Consider the following 20,079-nt stretch of genomic DNA (forward strand, 5'->3'; position numbering starts at 1 on the left):
AAATAGCCTACACTTTAACAATGGGCAGTTCTACAGACGGGGCCACAGGGGCACTGGCCCAAGCTGAAATCTGACTGAATCCCTGACGAACCCCTGTCCTCATCAACATCTCCTTATGGTTCCTTCCCCTCACTCGCTTTAAGACCCGTGGTGACCATGCCTTCTCCTCTGTGGCCCCCAGGCTCTGGACTGAACTCCCATTTAATCTGTGCTCCATTGATAACATTGTCTCTTTCAAGACACTTCTAAAAACTCACTTTTTTTCTCAAGTGTTTAGCTAATCATTTCACCATTACTGCCAGCCTACCTCCATTGTGAATGCTTCGCTAATCTGTTTTCTTTACCATTGAATTTACGCCATATTTTCTCTCCCGCTTTCATTGTGTTTTTGTGTATTATTGTATATTTTGACCTGCGTTGACCTTGTGTTTGATTTACAATTTTAGAAATGAATTCCTGATTTGATGTTTCAATTTTCGTTGCTTATGTATAATTATGTTTTTCTGTTTCATTTTATTCTTTTCACCATTTTTATACTGTTAACGATTGTACAGCACCTTGTGAATATATTTCAGTTTGTCCTTTGCCCGAGAGTGATGGTGTAGTTCCATGTGCAAACACTAGAGGCGCTAATGAGTCAAAATAGGAAGGTCTAGCATGAATCAAGCTTACAGAAATATTCTTCTATTCTTCAGAAGGTTTGAACAAACCTGCAGACAGCTGATAAACGATGACTGGATTTTCTCATGTGTTTGACAGTATTTTATCTCTGTATGTACAGTAAAAATGCACATAAAACTAGTGAAGTGAATTTACAGTGCAAGCTGGTTTTTAATTATATTACAAGTGTTTGAACACATGACTGGTTAAATGTATACGATTTAAACTTGAGATTTGTGTGCAAGGACGTTGAACAAATATTTGGCTCCGCTATGAATATTTTGGCCCTTTGACCCCATCAGAGAAATCCTAGATCAGCCACTGACTTCAACAGTTAAACAAAAAGGTTTCACAAAGCCTTTTTATTTTGTTGATTTTAAATCACAGGACTTTGTTTAAAGTTTGATTAAGAGCGTGTCATGATGCATTGATAAAGTGTTTGAGCAGAATGAAGCCCTCTGAGGGTTAGGTGAGGTACCTGGAGATTTCCACTCGTTCTGTAGAACCTGAGAACCTTCATAGTGCTGAACATTTACTTACTTATACAGTAAACAGGAAGCCTTCTCCCCTTGTTGCTTGTAATACAGCGCGATGCCGTCATCCCCGCCGTGCTTCTTGCGCATTCTGTCCACGTCCAGCCTCCACCCCTGGGTGTTGTACTGATACACGGCGGAGCAGCTCACCTCCAGCTGCAGACGTGGAGACAGAACTCGCTCCACTTTCTCTTCCACCGTGCGTTCACACCAGTGTCTGTTACACGACACAGAAATTCTCATTTGACACAGCAACCACTGTCCATCCTCTCTCCTGAACTAAAGCAAAATAAGAAAAACAACTCAGAGCATCTTCAGCCTCTTTTTGCCATTTTATTTTGAAAGGACTATAAAGTGGAAACTGTGATCACAGGTGAGCTCAGAGGTTAAAAATAAAGCTTACAGCTGTAAACTTCACCAAGCTAAAAGCTTCTATTTCATTCAAGTGTTTTTCAGCTTCAGGTGGAATAAAATTTAATTCACCAGAAGTCTTAACTCCAACCATATGGACCCCGTCATTTGTAATAAAGTGTTCATAAAATTGCTAAAAGGCTTTTTCAGTTTTTAAACGTTTGTTGCTGAGCTGAAACTTGTTAAAAATTATCTAAGAGGAAATGAAATCATGAGAAGCTGAAGTTATTGTGAGCTGGTTTTATATTTGTAGAAGTGGGTGGTAGGTGTGGGGTTAGTGGAGCCAGATCCAACAGTGAAACAGAAAAATAATAATAAAAAAAATATACATATATTAAAATAAATAAACGTAAAGTGGTTTTGCTTAAAATGCCCACACCAAATATATAACAAAAATATGATTACTGAGAGTTTTTAGTAAGAGGTAAAATATTTGCAACAACTATTTCCAAGTAATAAAAGTAAATTATTCAGTAAATTATTAAGCTGATCTATTGTTGGATCAGTTCACCTGAGTAAACTACAACAGGTTTAATTGTTTTCATCTTCCTTGATGGCTAAGTTTACTAAATATTCTAAATCAATCATCACTGAGTAATACTCACCCTGCTTCTGTCCCAGCTAGTAAACCGAGGAAAATCAGAAATAATATTCCCATAATTCTCTGCTCCAGATCTGTTCTGTAAAAAAGTTTAAACATGTTTTTGTTCTTTAGTTTTCATTCGTTTGATTCTGATTGAACAGATTGTAAACTGTTTGGTTGTTGCTTCTTGAGTCAAAATTCCGAGTTCACATTAAATTATTAAAGATATCTGGTTTAATCCTCACCTCTGTTGTGATTTGGGGGGGGGGATGTTATAAATATTCCTTTTGGTTTTGAGCGGTATTTCCTGGTTTTGTCTTGTTGTTTGTCTTTTCTCACCCCTTCCCTGTGCTGGGCAGTAGCACCTCTGAGCTTATTTCATGGAAGTGCTGGATGTGAAGGTGTTGGGTTTTAAATGCGGAGCTGACTCACGGCATTCGGATCTGTTGCCATTGGATATAAGAGGTAAGGTAACAGCTGAGAAGGCAAACATTGGTTACCGGGCCTGTGACCTAAACAGGCTCCCAATCTGAACCGTCAAACCTCACTGGTGTTGGTGCGGTGCTGGAGCCTCAGCTACAGACAAAAGCCATGTTTATCTGAGCCTAATCCTGTAAAGGCAGGCATTTCGGGAAGGATGATGAGGACATTTATCCAATGAGACGTGAAGGCTCAAAGCTTTTATACTCCCCAATTTCCCAAGTCTGACCTCCTACATGAGAGAAAGGAGGCTCAAACACAGCTGTTACCACAGAATAGTAAAGAACCTGGAGAAAAGAAGATATAATGAAACAGGAAACAGTGTGTCATAACTGATGAATTACTTCACACAAATGCACACAAATCAAATTACTTTGTATCTTAGAGATAACTCTGATTTAGGTTGCTGTGTTTGCTTTTCATCATTTCTCAGAAGTTGGAGTGAATCTGAAACCAAATGTAGGAGTTTCAGTAAAGTCTAATTAACCCTAAACCCACTGTAAGTAAGTAAAGTTAACAAATGTTTATTCAGCACTTTTCACAGACATCACAAAGTGCTTCACAGGGAGCAAAACTAAAATAAATACAAACATACTATATGAGCATGAAAGCTTACAATAAAACAAGTTTATGCCACTAATAAAACACTAAATAATACATTTAGCTAAAAGCTTGTCTCAACACGGTCGCTTCTTAAAGCAGAGTCAGCTTCACAGAGACACAGGGGCAGGGTGGTCCACATTCTAGGGGCTCTTGCTTGAAAGAACAGGTCTCCTCGAGTCTTAAACCTGGTTTTAAGAACCTTCAGGAGATTTTGGCCTGAAAACCAAAGATTGTGACCAGAAGGAGTCAACATTTGTAATATAGTGAGGGGCCTCTCCATTAAGGAAGGAAGGAAGGAAGGAAGGAAGGAAGGAAGGAAACACAAGAATACAGAAACTATTTTGCAACACAAGAAGTATGGGTCATTTTAGCCACTTGTTTAAAAAGGAGTGAAAAGTTAATCCAAAACAATCGATACACATAAAAGGTTGTACAATCACAAATCACTTCACAACAGTAAAAGCAAGATAAAAGTTAAGACCATAAACTGAAAATAGTATTAACATCATATGCTTGAAAAGTACAAGTAAAACAGGTATAACGTACACATCAAACACTCTAAAGCAGTGGTTCCCAAACTTTTTATCTTCTGACCCATAAAATATTCATGGCAAAAACGTGTGGCCCCGAATATTACTGGTCTGAGAACATGAGCTTTGTTGATAACCCTCAAAACACAGGCTTTTTGACAATCTAAACAGCTTATACACAAATACTTTTTTTTTTACTTATTTTGTGTTTTTGTAATGATTACAGGGAAAATATTGCATCAGCAATTATTTTATTACCCTTTAAATTGATTTCTGGAGATTATCCAAGGTGCTTCATGACCCATAATTGGGTCCCAAGCCCAACTTTGGGGACCAAAGTGCAGTGGTTCCCAAACTTTTCAGCTTTTGACCCACAACATAGTACAAAACAGTAGCAGAGACCTGAGCCCCTAACTATTGATGGATGATAAACATTTGTATCAGGTCAACTAAACATGGGCATAGTAACAATATTTTTTATACTACATTTATCCATTTTAAATATACTAACCTCACTCCTTTGTAACAACTAAGGCAAAAATGTCATTAATTCAGAAAAAAATTTCAGGACCCCACCTTGATGTTTTGGGACCCCACTTTGGGTCCTGACCCCAACTTTGGGAAACACTGCTCTAAAAGACTAAAAATAGTCTTCAGATGTTTTTTAAAAGTATCATTAGAATCAAGGCTGTGGACAGATGGGGGCAGTGAATTCTAAAGTCAGGGTGCGTCTGCTTGGAACAACCTCTGACCTGATGACCTCGACCTGTCCGACTGCAGCTGTATCAAACCAGAGATGTAAGAAGGAGACTGTTCATGTGAAACTCTAATAGTTTAAACTAGACTTTTTTAATGAGTTCTAAAGTGAAGTTGGAGCCAGTGAAGAGAAGCTAAAACAGACACAATGTGAGCTTGTTTCTGTCTGTGATAACGTAGCAGCCGAGTTCTGGACGAGCTGAAGACAGTCCAGCTCCTTCTTGTTTAAGCATGTGACTAAACTTACTATAATCCAAGCGAGAAGAAAAGAAAGCATGAAGAATGAGGTGGAAATATTTATTAAAAGGCGGAAACACATGAATAAATGCACTCCGTGAGTGGTCATCGAATGATTTAAGAAAGGTTTGCAGTTGCAAAGCTGAGCAGCAGCGTGACCAAATCCGAATCACAGAGCTGGGCCCACTGCTACTGCTGAACAGACACACAGAAATGGTTTTTACATACAGGCGGAGCATTGAACAGCCACATGACAGCATGACAGGTCTCACTGTGCCTCTAAAACAGGACAAGGACGTTCTGTCATCAGGGGTGTCTTTGAAATCAGAAGGACAGATTATGACAAATCGTAGCAGTTATCTAAAAGATAGGGATGTCAGGACAATATGAACTTAGTAATCAGATAAATTATGATAATGATATGATATTAATAATGGTGTTGTGGTGGGTGGAAATAAAGTAGCACTTCTCATGTTGGATTTTTAAAAATGTGTAATTTTACACAACACTGTAAATTCTGAGTCGGAGAAAAGATACAAAGAGCAGAAGACATGATTCCATATGGGAGATTATGGGTTTTTACTGTGAGTTGAAATGTTTTCAGATTGTATTTTAAGATAAACGTCTGTAATGGTTAACTCAAATTTGTACTTTTCACTTGAGCCTGATAAAGAACAATGCAGGGACAAAGTTCACTCTTGTTATGATTAACACAAGTTATAAAAAAGCCCTCATGCTCAACAAAACATAGTTTTTTTAAAGAAAGGAACTAAAAGGCAGATTCACACACACCTGCTCTGAATGCAGTATTGGTGCAAAGAAGAGACTTTTTTCACATAAAGGTCTGAGAAGTGGATTGTGTTTCTGTAAATGTGAAGATTGTTTGTTACAAAAAAAAACCTCATAAAACTTTAACTGTAGTTTGCACCAGTGTTTCCTATCTGCACGTAGTCTAACACTGTTTCATCTTCAGTTTTTCATATAAAATAAACCTTTGTTTTCCTGTATACCCTGTACTACATTGTATTATACATTTTATTTGCAACCCTATCTTGTTTTAACTGAGCTTTTTTGAAAAAAAAATATACAAGCAAAGCAGAGTCATTCACAAGGTTTGTCTAAAAGGGCTAAAACTCTCATTTCTCACCACAAGATTATCATCGTCTAAAACTTTTGCATTGAATTCATTGGGCAACCTGCATTCTTTGAAGATTCAATTTGATTTATTTATTTGCAAGGGGACAGTGCAACTTAATGAAACACATGACAATTTGCAAGTTCAAATAAAACAGAATAAAAGGCTGTTTTTCATCTGAAGTCCCCTGGCCATGATGTCTAAAAACACAATCAAATACAAGAATATAAATACAACATATGCACAATTATTAAGGACAAGAAATTAGACTGAACAAATCCAGACACACTAAGATAAAAATAAAAGTGCTGCTAAAATAAAAATAACACAATACATACATACAATAATAAACAAGTATACAATACAGCACATCAAATACAGTTTTGTGTTGACAGGTGTTTGAATCAACAAGGCATTTTCAGTTAAAGTTTTGTTGTCAGTTGTCTGATTCTATCTGGTAGAAAGAAAATGCTAACTTTTAAATTTAATCAGTTCAACCTCATATTTTTTATTTATTTATTTATTTATTTATTTGTACTGGGAGAAATTGTGCATTGTTCCAACGTACAAGGCCTAATTATGTGCAGGAATCCGGTTCAGCTTCAGATGTGAATGTGTTTTTGCACGTGTAAAAAATGAGCAGTACTTCAGGCCTGGACCAAAGGCGCAGGGAGTCAGATCACTAGCAACTGGCCCAGTTTTTCCTCAAAACACAGAAGCTTTTAACAATATTCTTCAGGACTTAGCCTTCCTGGAAATGACATCATCGAAGACGGAGATGTGACGTCATTTATCCAGGTGACCCAGTTCACAAACAAGGAAGTCTGACAACTAAAAGTATGTCTAAAGTAAATATGTCTGATTGTGTTGAATCGGTGAGAGTTGTAGCTTAATCACAGTATTCTAACTATTCTATGAGTACAAAAACTGTTTATAAAAATATTCTGAGCCTCTCAAATATAAATATGTACAAATGAAGTGCATTTTAGACTCAATATGAATCAATGTCTTACATTACTGTGCTTCTTCAAAAGACTTGTTGTCGAAAGGACTGCGCTTTTATTGCCTTGTGAAAGACCGCTGATTAGTTTATCACCTTTACCACCATGTGTTGGCCAATCAGCACATCTCTGCGAAGTAGGACATATAAATACAAGAAGCAGCAATGAATTAGTTTGTGTTGGTATGAACACTGACGGCTGAAGCTGAACGACTGAATTAATCCATCTTTTTGAAGCATTGGAGGCAAAAGACAACTGCAGGTACAGTAGATTTGTCTTTTCGTTGTTTATAAACTCACTGCATTTCTTTAACCTGCTACACAAAACCAAAACACTGATTCATTAGGACATTTTATGTTAAATTAAAATGGGTTGTTTCTCCTTTAGAGTGGCTGCTTTTTGATTAGAAATATTTTCTTTGAAATGGCTCTAAACTGGACTTTAAAGGGCCAATATTATGTGTTTCTCAGGCATATATTCTATAACAATGAAAAGCATTTTGTTGTTGCAACTTATTATCTTACAAAAGTGTGCAAGTTTTAGGAAATGTTGGTTTACTTTCTGAAAATTGCAAGGTTGTGATTGATACCAACCAAGTATGAGTACCCACATTCTGTTCACTTATTTATATTAATCTCGATGCATTAAACTATCCAAAGTCTGAACATTAATTTTATATAATATATGTAAAATTTACTACATGTACAGTATGTACATTTCTTACACAATAAGCTAAATACTGCACTTGGAGCTATTATTTTGAATGTGAACACAGACAATAAAGAGTATTGTTATATTATTCAATGGGGAAAAAATGGAAAAGAAAAACTTTCCTCTCATTAGTTTCGGCACATCTCTCTGAAAGTCACACCACAGTGTTTCATTAAGGTCTGGACTTTGACTTGACCATTGCAACAGCTTCATTCTGTTCTTTTCATTTTTTTTCTGTTGTAGATTTATTGCTGAGTTTGGTATCATTGTCTCATCACACCACTCAGTTGGGGTCATACTGGAGCTATCGATGTTCAATGCCCTTTGGACAGATACGAGTAAAGGAGAGGTTTTTCTTCATGATTGGAGAAAAGCAAGCAGCATATCAGCACAGCTTTGAGTGTGCTGTGCAGACATAGAATCTGGGCACCTTGCAATCACTGATTCAACCATGAACTCCACCAAAGTATCCCAGAGTCAGTGTGAGGGTTAGGACTGGACTTAATTGTGTCATGATGCATCGAGACAATGATACCAAACACAGTGCCGGGAAATCTACAGTTGCACATCAAAATGGTTTAAATTATTTTAATTTGTTGCAATGGTGTAGTTAAAGTCCAGATCTCAGCTTGACTGAAAAACTGTGGAACCTTTGTGAAGCTGTGCTGAAACATTCACTTTTACACCTTTATGACACAGGTGTCAAACTCCAGTTTTCGGGCGCTACTATCCTGCATGTTTTCCTTGTTCCTCTGCTCCAACACACCTGAATCGGTGACTAAATAACCTCTTCAAGTACAGAAGCCAGTTAATCACCCATTCTAGTGATGTGTCATGCTTTGTGGTGAATTAGAAGAGCAGACTCTCATCAAGTGAAGCTGGATCCCCAAATTTCTTTCCTTTCACTGGCTTTGTGACCAATCAAATGATGTAGGACATGGATGGACAAACTGAGTCCTCTTGAGTTGTTATTCTGCATGTTTTACTTGTTCCTCTGCCCGACACCTGACCTGACTGAATGGATGATCAATCATCTTCTGCAGAACTTGAAAAAGTAATACAGTTACTGAGTTAGGTGTGTTGGAGCAGAGAAACAAATAAAACATTATAAAAACAGAGAGGGCGGCAGACGTGACAATCGGGAACTTCTGTCCAACCCCTCCAAGGTCCAGTATCTGTTTAATAAAAAATAAATAAAAGTTTGATGCAAATATTTAATAAAATAAGAACACCTGGTTTTGTAACAACAAATACACAAAATTGGGCAATTACAAGCCTTCTCATAAAAACACTAAATGTGAAAGGGTTTATCATCAAACAAAGCATTTATATTTGCCAGGTAAAGCTGAAAAATGAGGCTACAGATGATAATAAGCTATGAGTTGTTTGGCAGCAGAAAGAACCGACTCTTCCCTGGGAGCCGGACAAAGGTTGTCTCTCTGAAAAGAGCCAAACCTCCCACCACTAACCCATTCATCCATATCAGGTGAACTGGACCAGAGAAACCTCTAAAACATGCAGGGCTGAGTCCTTCCAGGACCAGAGTTTGGCACCTGTGCATTATGTAAGGTTGAAAAGAACAAGCTAAAGTTCCAAACAACTAAACTAAAGTCCAAAAACCATCACTGAGAGGTATGACTGTAAAAAAAAAAAACTTAATATTCTCACTGATAAGAACATTTGAGCCAAAGGGAAGGGGGGGCAGTGTTTAACCTCCAATCTTATAACTTGAAAGCAATATCTTTACCACAGGGTTACAGCTGTCCCTACTATCTTTATGGGAGACTAATAAAATAAGAAATGTAATAAAACCAAACAGAAAAAAGGGAAATGAGGAAACAGTATATCAAGCTGTAAACACTAAAAGGAATAAAGTAAAGGCTGCAGTATCGCTGGATTTTTTTATGATTTATGACTATGAGGAAAGTAAAAATGTATATTTTGATTATTCGTGCATTTAAAAGACGTACATTTTGTGAATCGTAACTGATTTAAAACAAGAAAAGTTTAAGCTGATTTAATACATGGAAACAAAAACAGTTATGTGTCTCTTTATGTAAACATTTGATGTCAACTCTATCCTATTTTCCATTGTTCAGCAAATTCCTACAAAGAAATGACTTTTTTTTTCTATATTTCAGCCATGAGGCTTTTCTTCGTGCTGCAGATGCTCTGTTTGGCTGGTTACCATGCTTCCAGATCCAGAGACTGGGCTCATCACGGCGCCCCTATATTTGCTGATCTTACAGTACGTGAGATGAGAGCTGTCCGAGCCTACCTGCACGGTATTCCAGAGATGGAGCTCACCGATGCTCGAAGCAAAACTCTGAAGAAGAATAGCATCCTGCTGATAGAACTCCACCTGCCAAAGAAACACGAGGCCTTGAAAGCACTAGACTCTGGACACGCCAGACCCCCTCGTCAAGCCCGTGCGGTCATCCTGTACGGGAACCAGACCAAACCCAACATCACTGAGTACATTGTGGGTTCTCTGCCATCCCCGACATATCATAAAATCAAAAGTTTTAAGAGTGGGAAACCTATTCAGTTTGAGTCACGACCAATCACTTCTGTAGAGTATGACCATATTGACAACATCCTCAAGAAGATCTCAACTACAGCTCACAAGGTGCTTTTTGAGGTGACAGACGGGTATTCCTACACCAACTGTTCTGACCGCTGCCTTACTTTCTCAGACATTGCTCCCCGTGGGCTGGCTTCAGGCGAGCGGAGGTCATGGATTATGTTGCAGAAGTTTATAGAGGGTTATTTCATTCACCCAATTGGATTCGAAGTGCTGATCAATCACCAGGATCTAGACCCAGAAAAGTGGTTTGCTGAGAAAGTCTGGTTTAACAACATGTACTTTGACAGTGTTGAGGAACTAGTAGCAAAGCATGAATCAGGAGAAGTGCAAGTCACTAAACTGCCTAGTCATCATGATGATGAGCTGTTTTCCACCTACATACCCCGCGGTCACAGCAACACTCCAACAAATATTCATGGACCAAAGCTTGTTGAGCCTCAGGGCCATCGCTATTTAATAGACCGCAATTTTGTTGAATACGCTGGATGGTCTTTCGCCTACAGAGTACGCTCCTCAGCTGGGCTTCAACTGTTTGACCTTCGTTTTAATGGCGAAAGGATAGCCTACGAGATCAGTCTCCAAGAAGCTATCGCCTTCTACGCTGGCGATACTCCCGCTGCCATGCAAACAAAATACATAGACGCAGGCTGGGCTATGGGCACCTCCACTTATGAACTGGCGCCTGGCATTGACTGCCCAGAAATTGCGACCTTTGTTGACCTCCACCACTACTTCGACACGGACAAACCTGTGCTTCACAAAAATGCTCTCTGTATTTTTGAGATGACCACCGCCATGCCACTGAGGAGGCATTTCAACTCCAACTTTCAGGGAGGATACAACTTCTTTGGAGGGCTGGAGAACACTGTACTGGTGCTGAGAACCACCTCCACAGTTTACAACTATGACTACATCTGGGATTTCCTGTTCTACTTGAATGGGGTGGTGGAGGTTAAGGTCAGTGCTTCTGGATATATCCACGCCACTTTCTTTACACCTAACGGACTTCACTTTGGGACAAGGGTGAACAACTATGTACTGGGCAACCTGCACACACACCTCATTCATTATAAAGTGGACCTGGATATTGCTGGTGAGTATAATGACTATTATGATACATTTGTCTAATTCCTGAATCCTGGTCCATGATCCAAAATGAATTAATCCAGTACCAATAAATGATGATAAAGTCATAAAAAAGATTTTTGGTTGACAGACAGACTGATTTTAATGTAGGAATCTGTAGCATAAATTAAATCAAATAGTCTGGTAGTTTCAGAAAACAACTGTGGTATTAGAAAAAACTTGTAAGCCTATACATTTAAATATTTTGCTGTATTTGTTTTACACATCTGAGTGTAGCAAATATGGCCAATCACAGCATACAATCAAAACATTAAAACATAAATGTAAGTGCCTGGCCACAAATAGTTGCACTAATGTTTTGTTGAACCACTTTTACCTTTAATCACAGCATGTGTTTAAGTCCTTATATGATGAGCTAATGTAGGACGTAAAGTTTAATTTAACAAAAGTTGCATTAAAAGTTTAACAAAATTGTTGATGGGCCAATTGGATTGTAGCAGAGACTTTTCCGTCATACCCTAAAGAACCTTGACAAGGTTAAAGTTTTGGCTCTCTAATGCCTAATTCACGTGCAAAAAAAGAAAACCTTTTCTGTTTTTGTACTGTTTTTTCTTAATCTTAGTCCTAAAACCACTTGTATTGTTATCATTGGACATTGGTTATTCAGTGTATTCATGGAATCTGTCCTGATGCATCTCAGTAATCCAGGTAAAAATTCAAAAAGAAAAAAATTGTACAGGTCTTCTGGACAGGTTCTTCTCTAATGAAACGTTTCGTCTCTCCTCCAAGAGACTTCTTCAGTTTGAGAGTTTCAGGCAAAATTCAGGCTTTTGAGTCCTGCCTCCAGGTGACTGATACTCACATCACATGGCTATCATTGACACCTAATTAACACCTATTGTTAACAGGGGGTGGAGTGATACTGGCAATAACAGCACTGTAGGAGGGGGACAACTGAAAACGGAGGCCTCCACCTCTGTTTAATGATGGACGGTCTTTCTTCACAAAAATGGCTTCTTTTACTCCTCTCTCAAACCAACGTTCCTCTCTATCAAGAATGAGAACATCCTCATCTCTGAAAGAGTGACCGCTGGCCTGTAAATGAGTGAAAACTGCAGAGTTCTGGCCATTAGATGTAGCTCACCATTTTTTTTATTCATGGACTCATTTCATCTGCTGCTATTCTCAACTTTATCTATCCATCATTCTGACAAAATGGTGATTGATCAGATTAAAGTCTAAAACCCAGGTCATGTGACTTTTTACCACTGATTCACAGTCAATGTTTGTTGACCAAACTGAAATATTACTATCACTAGGTTTTATTTGTTTCCCTTTCAAAGTACAAAGCTGTTTAGTCCTGATAGTTTATTTTACCATTGGACATGCAGATTTGCTCTTACCTTAAGTATAAAACACTTTCAAGGCTTTTAATGCAAAATTTCTTTGATTATATTTTAACTAACTGCAAACATGTGTACTGATTACTGCTTCCTCTCCACGGGTTTTCATTTTCATGTAGGAGGTTGTCTTTTTTATGTTTTTATGAATTTTCTTGAATAATATTCCTACAGTTTAACATTCTAATCAATGAGAGTGTTTACAGTGGCTGCGCAGGGCGGTGGTGAGCGGACGGCTATCAGTAAAAAATTAGAACAGATCCTATTTTTGCCGGACACCGGAGCTGCGCCGGAGTCAATTTTTAAAGATTACGTTGCACCAGCAGGAAAAGAAACGAGCACAACATCCGTATTTTCAAAATAAGACACTTTTAGGTGGGATAATTCGTCGAAATACTGTCGAATTTGCAGCTATATTAATAAATACTATGGATATATTTCTACACAAATGCTGTCAGAATGTATCGTTCTGTTTGGGAAGCAGATGGAAACATGTAGCATGAAGCATATGTGTACACACCCGATACACATGGATTTTATTTTGAAATCAGAAGTTTCAGAAAGACGACAGCGAGACATTTTCAACATAGATACCAAAAGCCTTTCTATCAATGTTTTCAGCTGTGTTTGGAGTTAGTCTTTCACAGAATTAATTATTTTTTGCTGTGACTTCCACATTTGTCACTGAATTTATCGCGCGTTCTCCTTCCTGCACGTCTGTCGGACCGGAGCGGAGTGGATGCTGTATAAATTGAGACACAAATGAACAGCTGCGACCGCGCAGCGCAGCACAGCGGAGTGGAGACGCATCTAGTATAAATCCGGGGTTACAGATGCCGTCTTCTCTTCTTGAGATTTGAACAGTCATGCAGGAAAAGTCTTTCCACTAACAAACAATGGCTGGATTATCTTACATGCTGTGTGTTTGAGGGTATTTGATCTATGTACAGTAAAAATGCATTTAAAACTTGTAAGGAGAATATACATGCACGATTTTTAAAATTATGTTACAAGTGTTTGAACATGTGTGACTGGTTAAATGTATACACCTAACCAAAATCAAAGATTTGTGTACAAAGATGTTAAATAACAACTTGGCCCCTCTAAGAATATTGTGGCCCCTTGATGGCCCCTTATTCAGAAAAATCCTAGATCTGCCACTGGATGGTTAACATGTCTTTTCAGTGTTGCATGTAAGACTGAGGCAATCGATGGATTTGAAGTAGCATACCAGTTGGACTCTGGACAGTGTTAGGGCGACAGTTTTCTGGGTTTCTCTTTTTGACTTACTACCAATGTTTTTGTTTGTTATGATTCAAGTTTGAACAATCTATGTGGATGAATGGATTAGCACATTAATGTTGAAGTAAATAGTAAAAAGACAATATTATTTTTTAAGTTCATGTAGTTCATGTATCACATGTCAATTGTCTTTTGAATTTACAGGTCGAGAGAACAGCTTTGAAACAATGGAGCTAAAATACGTGAACTTTACAAATCCATGGAGTCCGAAGAATTTCATCGTTCAATCTAAGTTGCACAGGACAGAGCACAAGAGGGAGCGAGAAGCTGCTTTCCGCTTCGGCAAGAAACTTCCCCGCTACTTGCACTTTTATAACCCCAATGAGAAGAGCAAATGGGGGCACCAGAAGGGTTATCGCATTCAGTTTAACTCACATGCACTCAGTGTCCTTCCTAGAGGCTGGCAGGAGGAAAATGGCATCAGTTGGTCGAGGTAAACACACGCAAAACTCGTTGCTACTCAAAAGACAAGTAACACAGGGTGCTCTATGTTTTTATTTTGTTCATAATTTTACAGTTCAACACATTTACAATGAGCACATTGGTTATAATCTGCATCTAAGGCTTGCTTAGTTTTAGATTCTTTTGTGATTTTCAGTGTGAATGAAAACATTTCTAGAAACAGTGTTGCTTTGATGATGATACTTTTAGAAACAACAAGCAATAGATTGTTTTAGGTAAAAGAAAAATGTGGGGAAGATGTCTGATTCTTGCCTGTTGGTAATATTCAATAATAACAGTTTTACATCAACTCACATAAAGACACAATCCACATTCATGAGTCTTCCACAAGACCAGTCACAGTGCTTAAAGCTAAGCTTTATCTCTAAATGTTTGACTTGAAAGCAAGGGAAGCCAGTGGGTTTTCAAATCCCATCCAAGCTAATTTTAAAACCAACTGTGATCATATTCTGTAAACTTTGAATTATGTCTTCCAGATATCCTCTGGCTGTGACGCGCCATAAAGATAGTGAATCCACAAGCAGCAGTATTTACACTCAGAATGACCCCTGGGATCCTGTAGTATCCTTTGAGGACTACATCCGCAACAATGAAGACATAGTCAACAAGGTATAGTGTTAGTTTTCAGTTACACATCACACACTGTTGGTTATACATGACCATAGTGTGATAATGTAATGTCAGAAGGCAAATGTCAAATGAGTCATTTGGAGTCAAAACTGTCTTTCTTATTTATCCTAAAACATGTTGACCACAATTGTGAACTTGACATTTAGTTTTAGTATCAAACTTTGTGACACTGGAGTGTAAGGACCCTGCGAGGGGACATGGGGGGATTTTTTTTTTATTTTGCGTTCCCACAGAATACTATTGCGTTACCTCGCAAACGTTACATTCCCTTGCAATATTGTTTTGCATTCCCACGCAAAAGTTTAAAGTAGTAGGCTAACTCGCTAATGGTGAGCATGTGAATTTGTAAATAAACCTGCAGGCACAACAGTGAGAAACGACCATTGAGAGGGAACACAAAAGGTATTGCGAGGGAACCCAATACTACACTCTAAAAATGAAATGTTGGATTTACTTAACAATGTTATGTGACCTGGTTCCACTTAACTGAGTTGAGTAAATTCAAAGCAACATACTCATGTTGCTTTGATTAAAAAACTGGTATATTGCTTTGAATTTACTCAACTCAGTTAAGTGGAACCAGGTAACATAATATGGTTAAGTAAATCCAACATTTCATTTTTTACAGTGTATTGCATCTGAACACAAAATAAAAAAATTCTGTCCATGCAATTTATTATTTTTTTACGGGATTAAAGTTTATCATTACTTTTTTTCCATAATATTTAGAGAATGAACTTGTATTATTGCGAGAATGAAGTCAAAATCTTACAAGACATCCATATTCTATTCTGGATTTTTTTTACTCCTCATTTTCCTCAAACCTGTGTTTATAAAGTAGTTTGATTATTTTTGGGTCACTGTATGCTTCCATCCACATCATGTAACGAAATCCGTCAGTGCAGCCATTAACTGCAATACAGCTTCAGTTTATCATATGAATCCATATAATCATTTGCACAATCGTTTCAAAGTCCAGCTACTCATGATAACCCCATGCTATTTTAAAAGATTAAGTATTTTTAAACCAATACCAAGTATAACTTCACAAGATGTTCCATATTTCTCATTTTAACAAAGCTGTAAGATGAAGTGTAGGAGTTCTTACAATATAACAACTTTAATCTCTTAATATTGCAACTTTATTTTCCATTAAATTATGACTTTATTCTTGTAGTATTATGACTTTATTATCATAATATTTTTCAAGTACATTTTTCTCAAGGTATTATGACTTTCATCTCATAGTTAAAAAATAAAATCTTGTAGTGTGGGCCTAATGTGTTATCTGTCCTGGCAAAAAGAGATATTAGGTAGGAAGATTAGCTTGTTGACTTTTATTAATTTATTATAAGAGGGACATCAAGCCAAACATCCCAGTGATGAGACAGATCCGAGCAGCGGAATCTGTAACTGTCAGACTGATAATTTGATCAAAGCTTATCAGTAAGACATAACACCACCACTCTTTTCATCATAACTGGGAGGATGTATCACTCAGAGATATCAAAGCATGAGCAGATATCCACTATCCAGGACAATCCTGTCCCTATTACTGAGGACATCTCAGAGAACCTACCTCTAATTTGCAAAGTGTATTTTTGTTTTTATTTCTATATCTTTTTGTTTTTTATCATGGTTGTTTAGAGAAAAAGTTAAACAAAAAGAAAAACAAAGAAGTGATGCATAATCACCTTTTACAAACAGACAGGTGTAATATACCCTGGAAGCTTCGTCAGATCTCCCATGCTCTGTAACGCTCACATTTCCTTTTATTTGCTTTTCTAGGAAGATTAAAACCCATTTCTGACCTACTGTTAAAAGAAGTAAAAAATACAGAGGTGTCAAGTAACTAAGTACAAATACTTTGTTACTTTACTGAAGTAGAAATTTTGGTTATTTATACTTTAGTGGAGTAATTATTTTTCAGTCTACTTTATACTTCTTACATTTTAATTCAATTATCTGTACTTTCTACTCCTTACTTTTTAAAAATACAAAAAGTATTTCATTTCTCTTTCACTTTGACTTGTTTTTATTCTATCTTTTCATTGTTCATAAATAAATAAATAAATAAATAAATAAATAAATAAATAAATAAATAAATAAATAAATAAATAGAAATCTATCCAGATACATGAAGCCCATGGATAGAGTGAATCTGATTGTGGTTGATGAGAAATGTAAATAAATACCAATCTGACATCCTATTGGATTGAACTCACTCCATCACACCTGTATGACACAAATCACATCACATTCCAGCAGGACATACTGTAGCAGATGTAGACTACAATGAAGATAATCATTGTGTTTTCTGAAATTTTCAGTAACAAACTGATTTAATTTCAGGATAAATAAAATCTTTTTGAGATCAGTCCAACATGTTTTTTCTTCGAAAGATCTAGAATAAAACAATATTTATTTATTTATTTAGATTTTTTTATTTTGTATAATGTGAGGGTTTTATACATTAAATAATTAAAATGTGTTGTTATTCATCAATTAGTTCAAATGATTTAAGTATTTTTTAAATTAAATGTCTTCAGATTGGCTGCTAAATATAAAGATATCTATTTTCAAATAAAAAAGCATTTACCCTGAATAGCTTTTTAAAGTGTTCATTACTTTTACCTTTATACTTTAAGTACTTTCAAAACCAGTACTTTTATACTTTTACTTGAGTAAAAAGCTTGACTTGATACATCTACTTACAAAAAAGTATTTTAAACCCTAGTATCTATACTTCTACGTAAGTAATGAATGTGAATACTTTTGACACCTCTGAAAATAAATAATCCTTGGGGGATATTTACTGTTTTGTGTGCAGGACCTGGTCGCATGGGTAACGGTGGGCTTCCTCCACGTGCCTCATTCAGAAGACATCCCCAACACGGCAACACCTGGCAATGCCGTGGGCTTCTTTCTCAGACCCTTCAACTTCTTTAACGAAGACCCCTCCGTGGCGTCCAAAAACACCGTCATTGTCCGACCCGGCAGCGACGGCAAACCCAAAGTTCAGAGATGGACCCCTGAGGTCATAGGTCATTGTGTGAGCGAGAAGCCGTTCTTCTACAATGGCACTTATGCAGGAGTGTAGAAACATTGTGATAATAAATGCTACGGTTGTCCCATGCTAATTGTACATTCATGATTTCAAACCAATTGAAATGACTTAATTTTGACAGAGCTGTCTCAGATAAATAGCTAACAAAAGGGAGACATTCTTAAAGAAAATGTATGTCAGCTATGGAAACTTGTACAGGAAGGGGGAGGCCTCTCAGCTACTGTCATCTCAATTTTTAACAGATTGTTTGTAAGAATTAACTGAGTTATTGTCATTGTTGTGTTTACTGTTTTATTAGCTGTGGTGGTCATCTTGAATCGGGTTGTCTCCAAAAGTGAATCTATGATATATATGTGATTATTTTCTGAAAGTTTCATTGAGATTCATCCCGTGGTTCATGAGATATTTTGCTAACAGAGTTGACGCCAGTAGGTATTGGTGAAGTTAATGAAACGGACTTAGTTATAGCCAGTTTTGTGTTTATGAAGTTTGTGGCATCCAAAAAGAAAAAAATATTGTGTAGGTCCTCTGGATGGTTCTTCTCTAATGAAACGTTTCGTCTCTCCTCCAAGAGACTTCTTCAGTCTGAGAGTTTCAGGCAAAATTCAGGCTTTTAAGCACTGCCTCCATGTGACTGATACTCACTTTGTGGCATCCATTTGTCCATTTTCATCCAAGTTGAACATTCAGTGATTACTTTATGTAAAGTTTCATAAAAATCTGTCAGGTGTCTCATAACATATTTTGCTGACAGTCAGACAAATAAACATTCAGACACATGCAGACAATGAAATGACTGTTCTTTTTGTTACCTCAATCAATAGAAAAAAAAAACATAATTTTTCACTAGTATGTACCAATACACACACACGCAGCCTGGCCAGTGAAGAGAGGATAATATAAGAAATGTGTGTATGTGTGTGTGTGGGGGGGGGGTCTAACTTCATGCTAGGTCTCCATGGATTAGATTTAGCGACAGCAAACATCCAGGATTCAGGACTCTCTCTATCCGCCCTACTCCATTTGAAACAATCCCCACCCCACCCCCCACCCGCCAGCTGGAATGTCTTTTTTGCTGGGGACACATCAGGCCTTGAAAAGCAAACAGCGAGATTCCGGATCCTTCCAAGCAAACACTTCAGGGTCCCGCTGGACCGGGACGTTGTCCCTGGAAACCTAACATGCAACATACAAAGTGTCAGCAGCACATATGACCATCTTACGCTTTATGTTTGCATTGCTACCCTTCCAGTTTCAACAAATAAAAAATTTTCAATCAGTTTAATTGTTAGTCCTCAATGCAGTATCAGAATTCACTTTTAAAGATTTTCCAGGCTAAAATCATCACAAATTAAGCTGTTTTGGTTAAATTAATGTTATTAATGTTATGGACAATCCCTTTCGTACATCAAAATGTCACCTCAAAGTATGTGTTGTGAATGACTCTCAGCTACTACCACATCAAATTTGAGCTTAATATCTGTAAAAGTGACCAAAATGCACATTTTTGTATTGACTTGTGTCACTTAATTATGATCGACCTACATTTGGTTCACTGCAACAGTTAATAAGCTCTAGATGTCCAGTGGCTATTTCCTGAAAATTGCTATGTCTGTCTGAGTGTTCATGAAATATTTTGCTAACAGAAAACAGGGTTGTCTGCAACAGGCAACGTTAAAATGCAAATACCTTCCTCTATGAATAACAATTGGGGTTGTTGTTTTTTAGCCATTTTATGTTTGTAGCACTTTGAGATTTTTGTTAATGAAAAGTGCGTTACAAATTAAATTTATTATTATTATTAACATTATACTGTATATTCAAAGCAACCTCTTCTGCTCGCTTTGAAATACCTCCAAGGGTTAATTATTGTGGATCAAGACAGCACACTCATAAAAACACAAC

The 20,079-nt window shown here is 37.3% G+C and overlaps 2 protein-coding genes across 4 annotated transcripts in view; one reads left to right on the top strand and one right to left on the bottom strand.

Moving 5' to 3' along the window:
- sspo (SCO-spondin) overlaps positions 1–2,553 on the bottom strand; it is a gene marked incomplete in the record, with an annotated part of 130,682 nt that extends 128,129 nt beyond the window's left edge. For all 3 annotated transcript variants that reach the window (XM_014023811.1, XM_014023810.1, XM_014023809.1), the window contains 3 exon segments: positions 1,201–1,410; positions 2,210–2,284; positions 2,433–2,553. In XM_014023811.1, the coding sequence (XP_013879265.1) occupies positions 1,201–1,410; positions 2,210–2,262 (263 nt within the window).
- Positions 2,554–7,121: 4,568 nt separating this feature from the next.
- On the top strand, positions 7,122–18,448 carry aoc1 (amine oxidase copper containing 1). The gene is made up of 5 exons (XM_014023812.1): positions 7,122–7,190; positions 9,782–11,320; positions 14,160–14,448; positions 14,954–15,086; positions 17,938–18,448. The coding sequence occupies exons 2-5, from the start codon at positions 9,784–9,786 to the stop codon at positions 18,205–18,207; spliced, it is 2,229 nt and encodes a 742-aa protein (XP_013879266.1). The 5' UTR covers positions 7,122–7,190; positions 9,782–9,783; the 3' UTR covers positions 18,208–18,448.
- The last annotated feature ends 1,631 nt before the right edge of the window (positions 18,449–20,079 follow it).

This window comes from Austrofundulus limnaeus, unplaced genomic scaffold (assembly GCF_001266775.1).
Source record: "Austrofundulus limnaeus strain Quisiro unplaced genomic scaffold, Austrofundulus_limnaeus-1.0 Scaffold391, whole genome shotgun sequence".
NCBI lineage: Eukaryota > Metazoa > Chordata > Actinopteri > Cyprinodontiformes > Rivulidae > Austrofundulus > Austrofundulus limnaeus.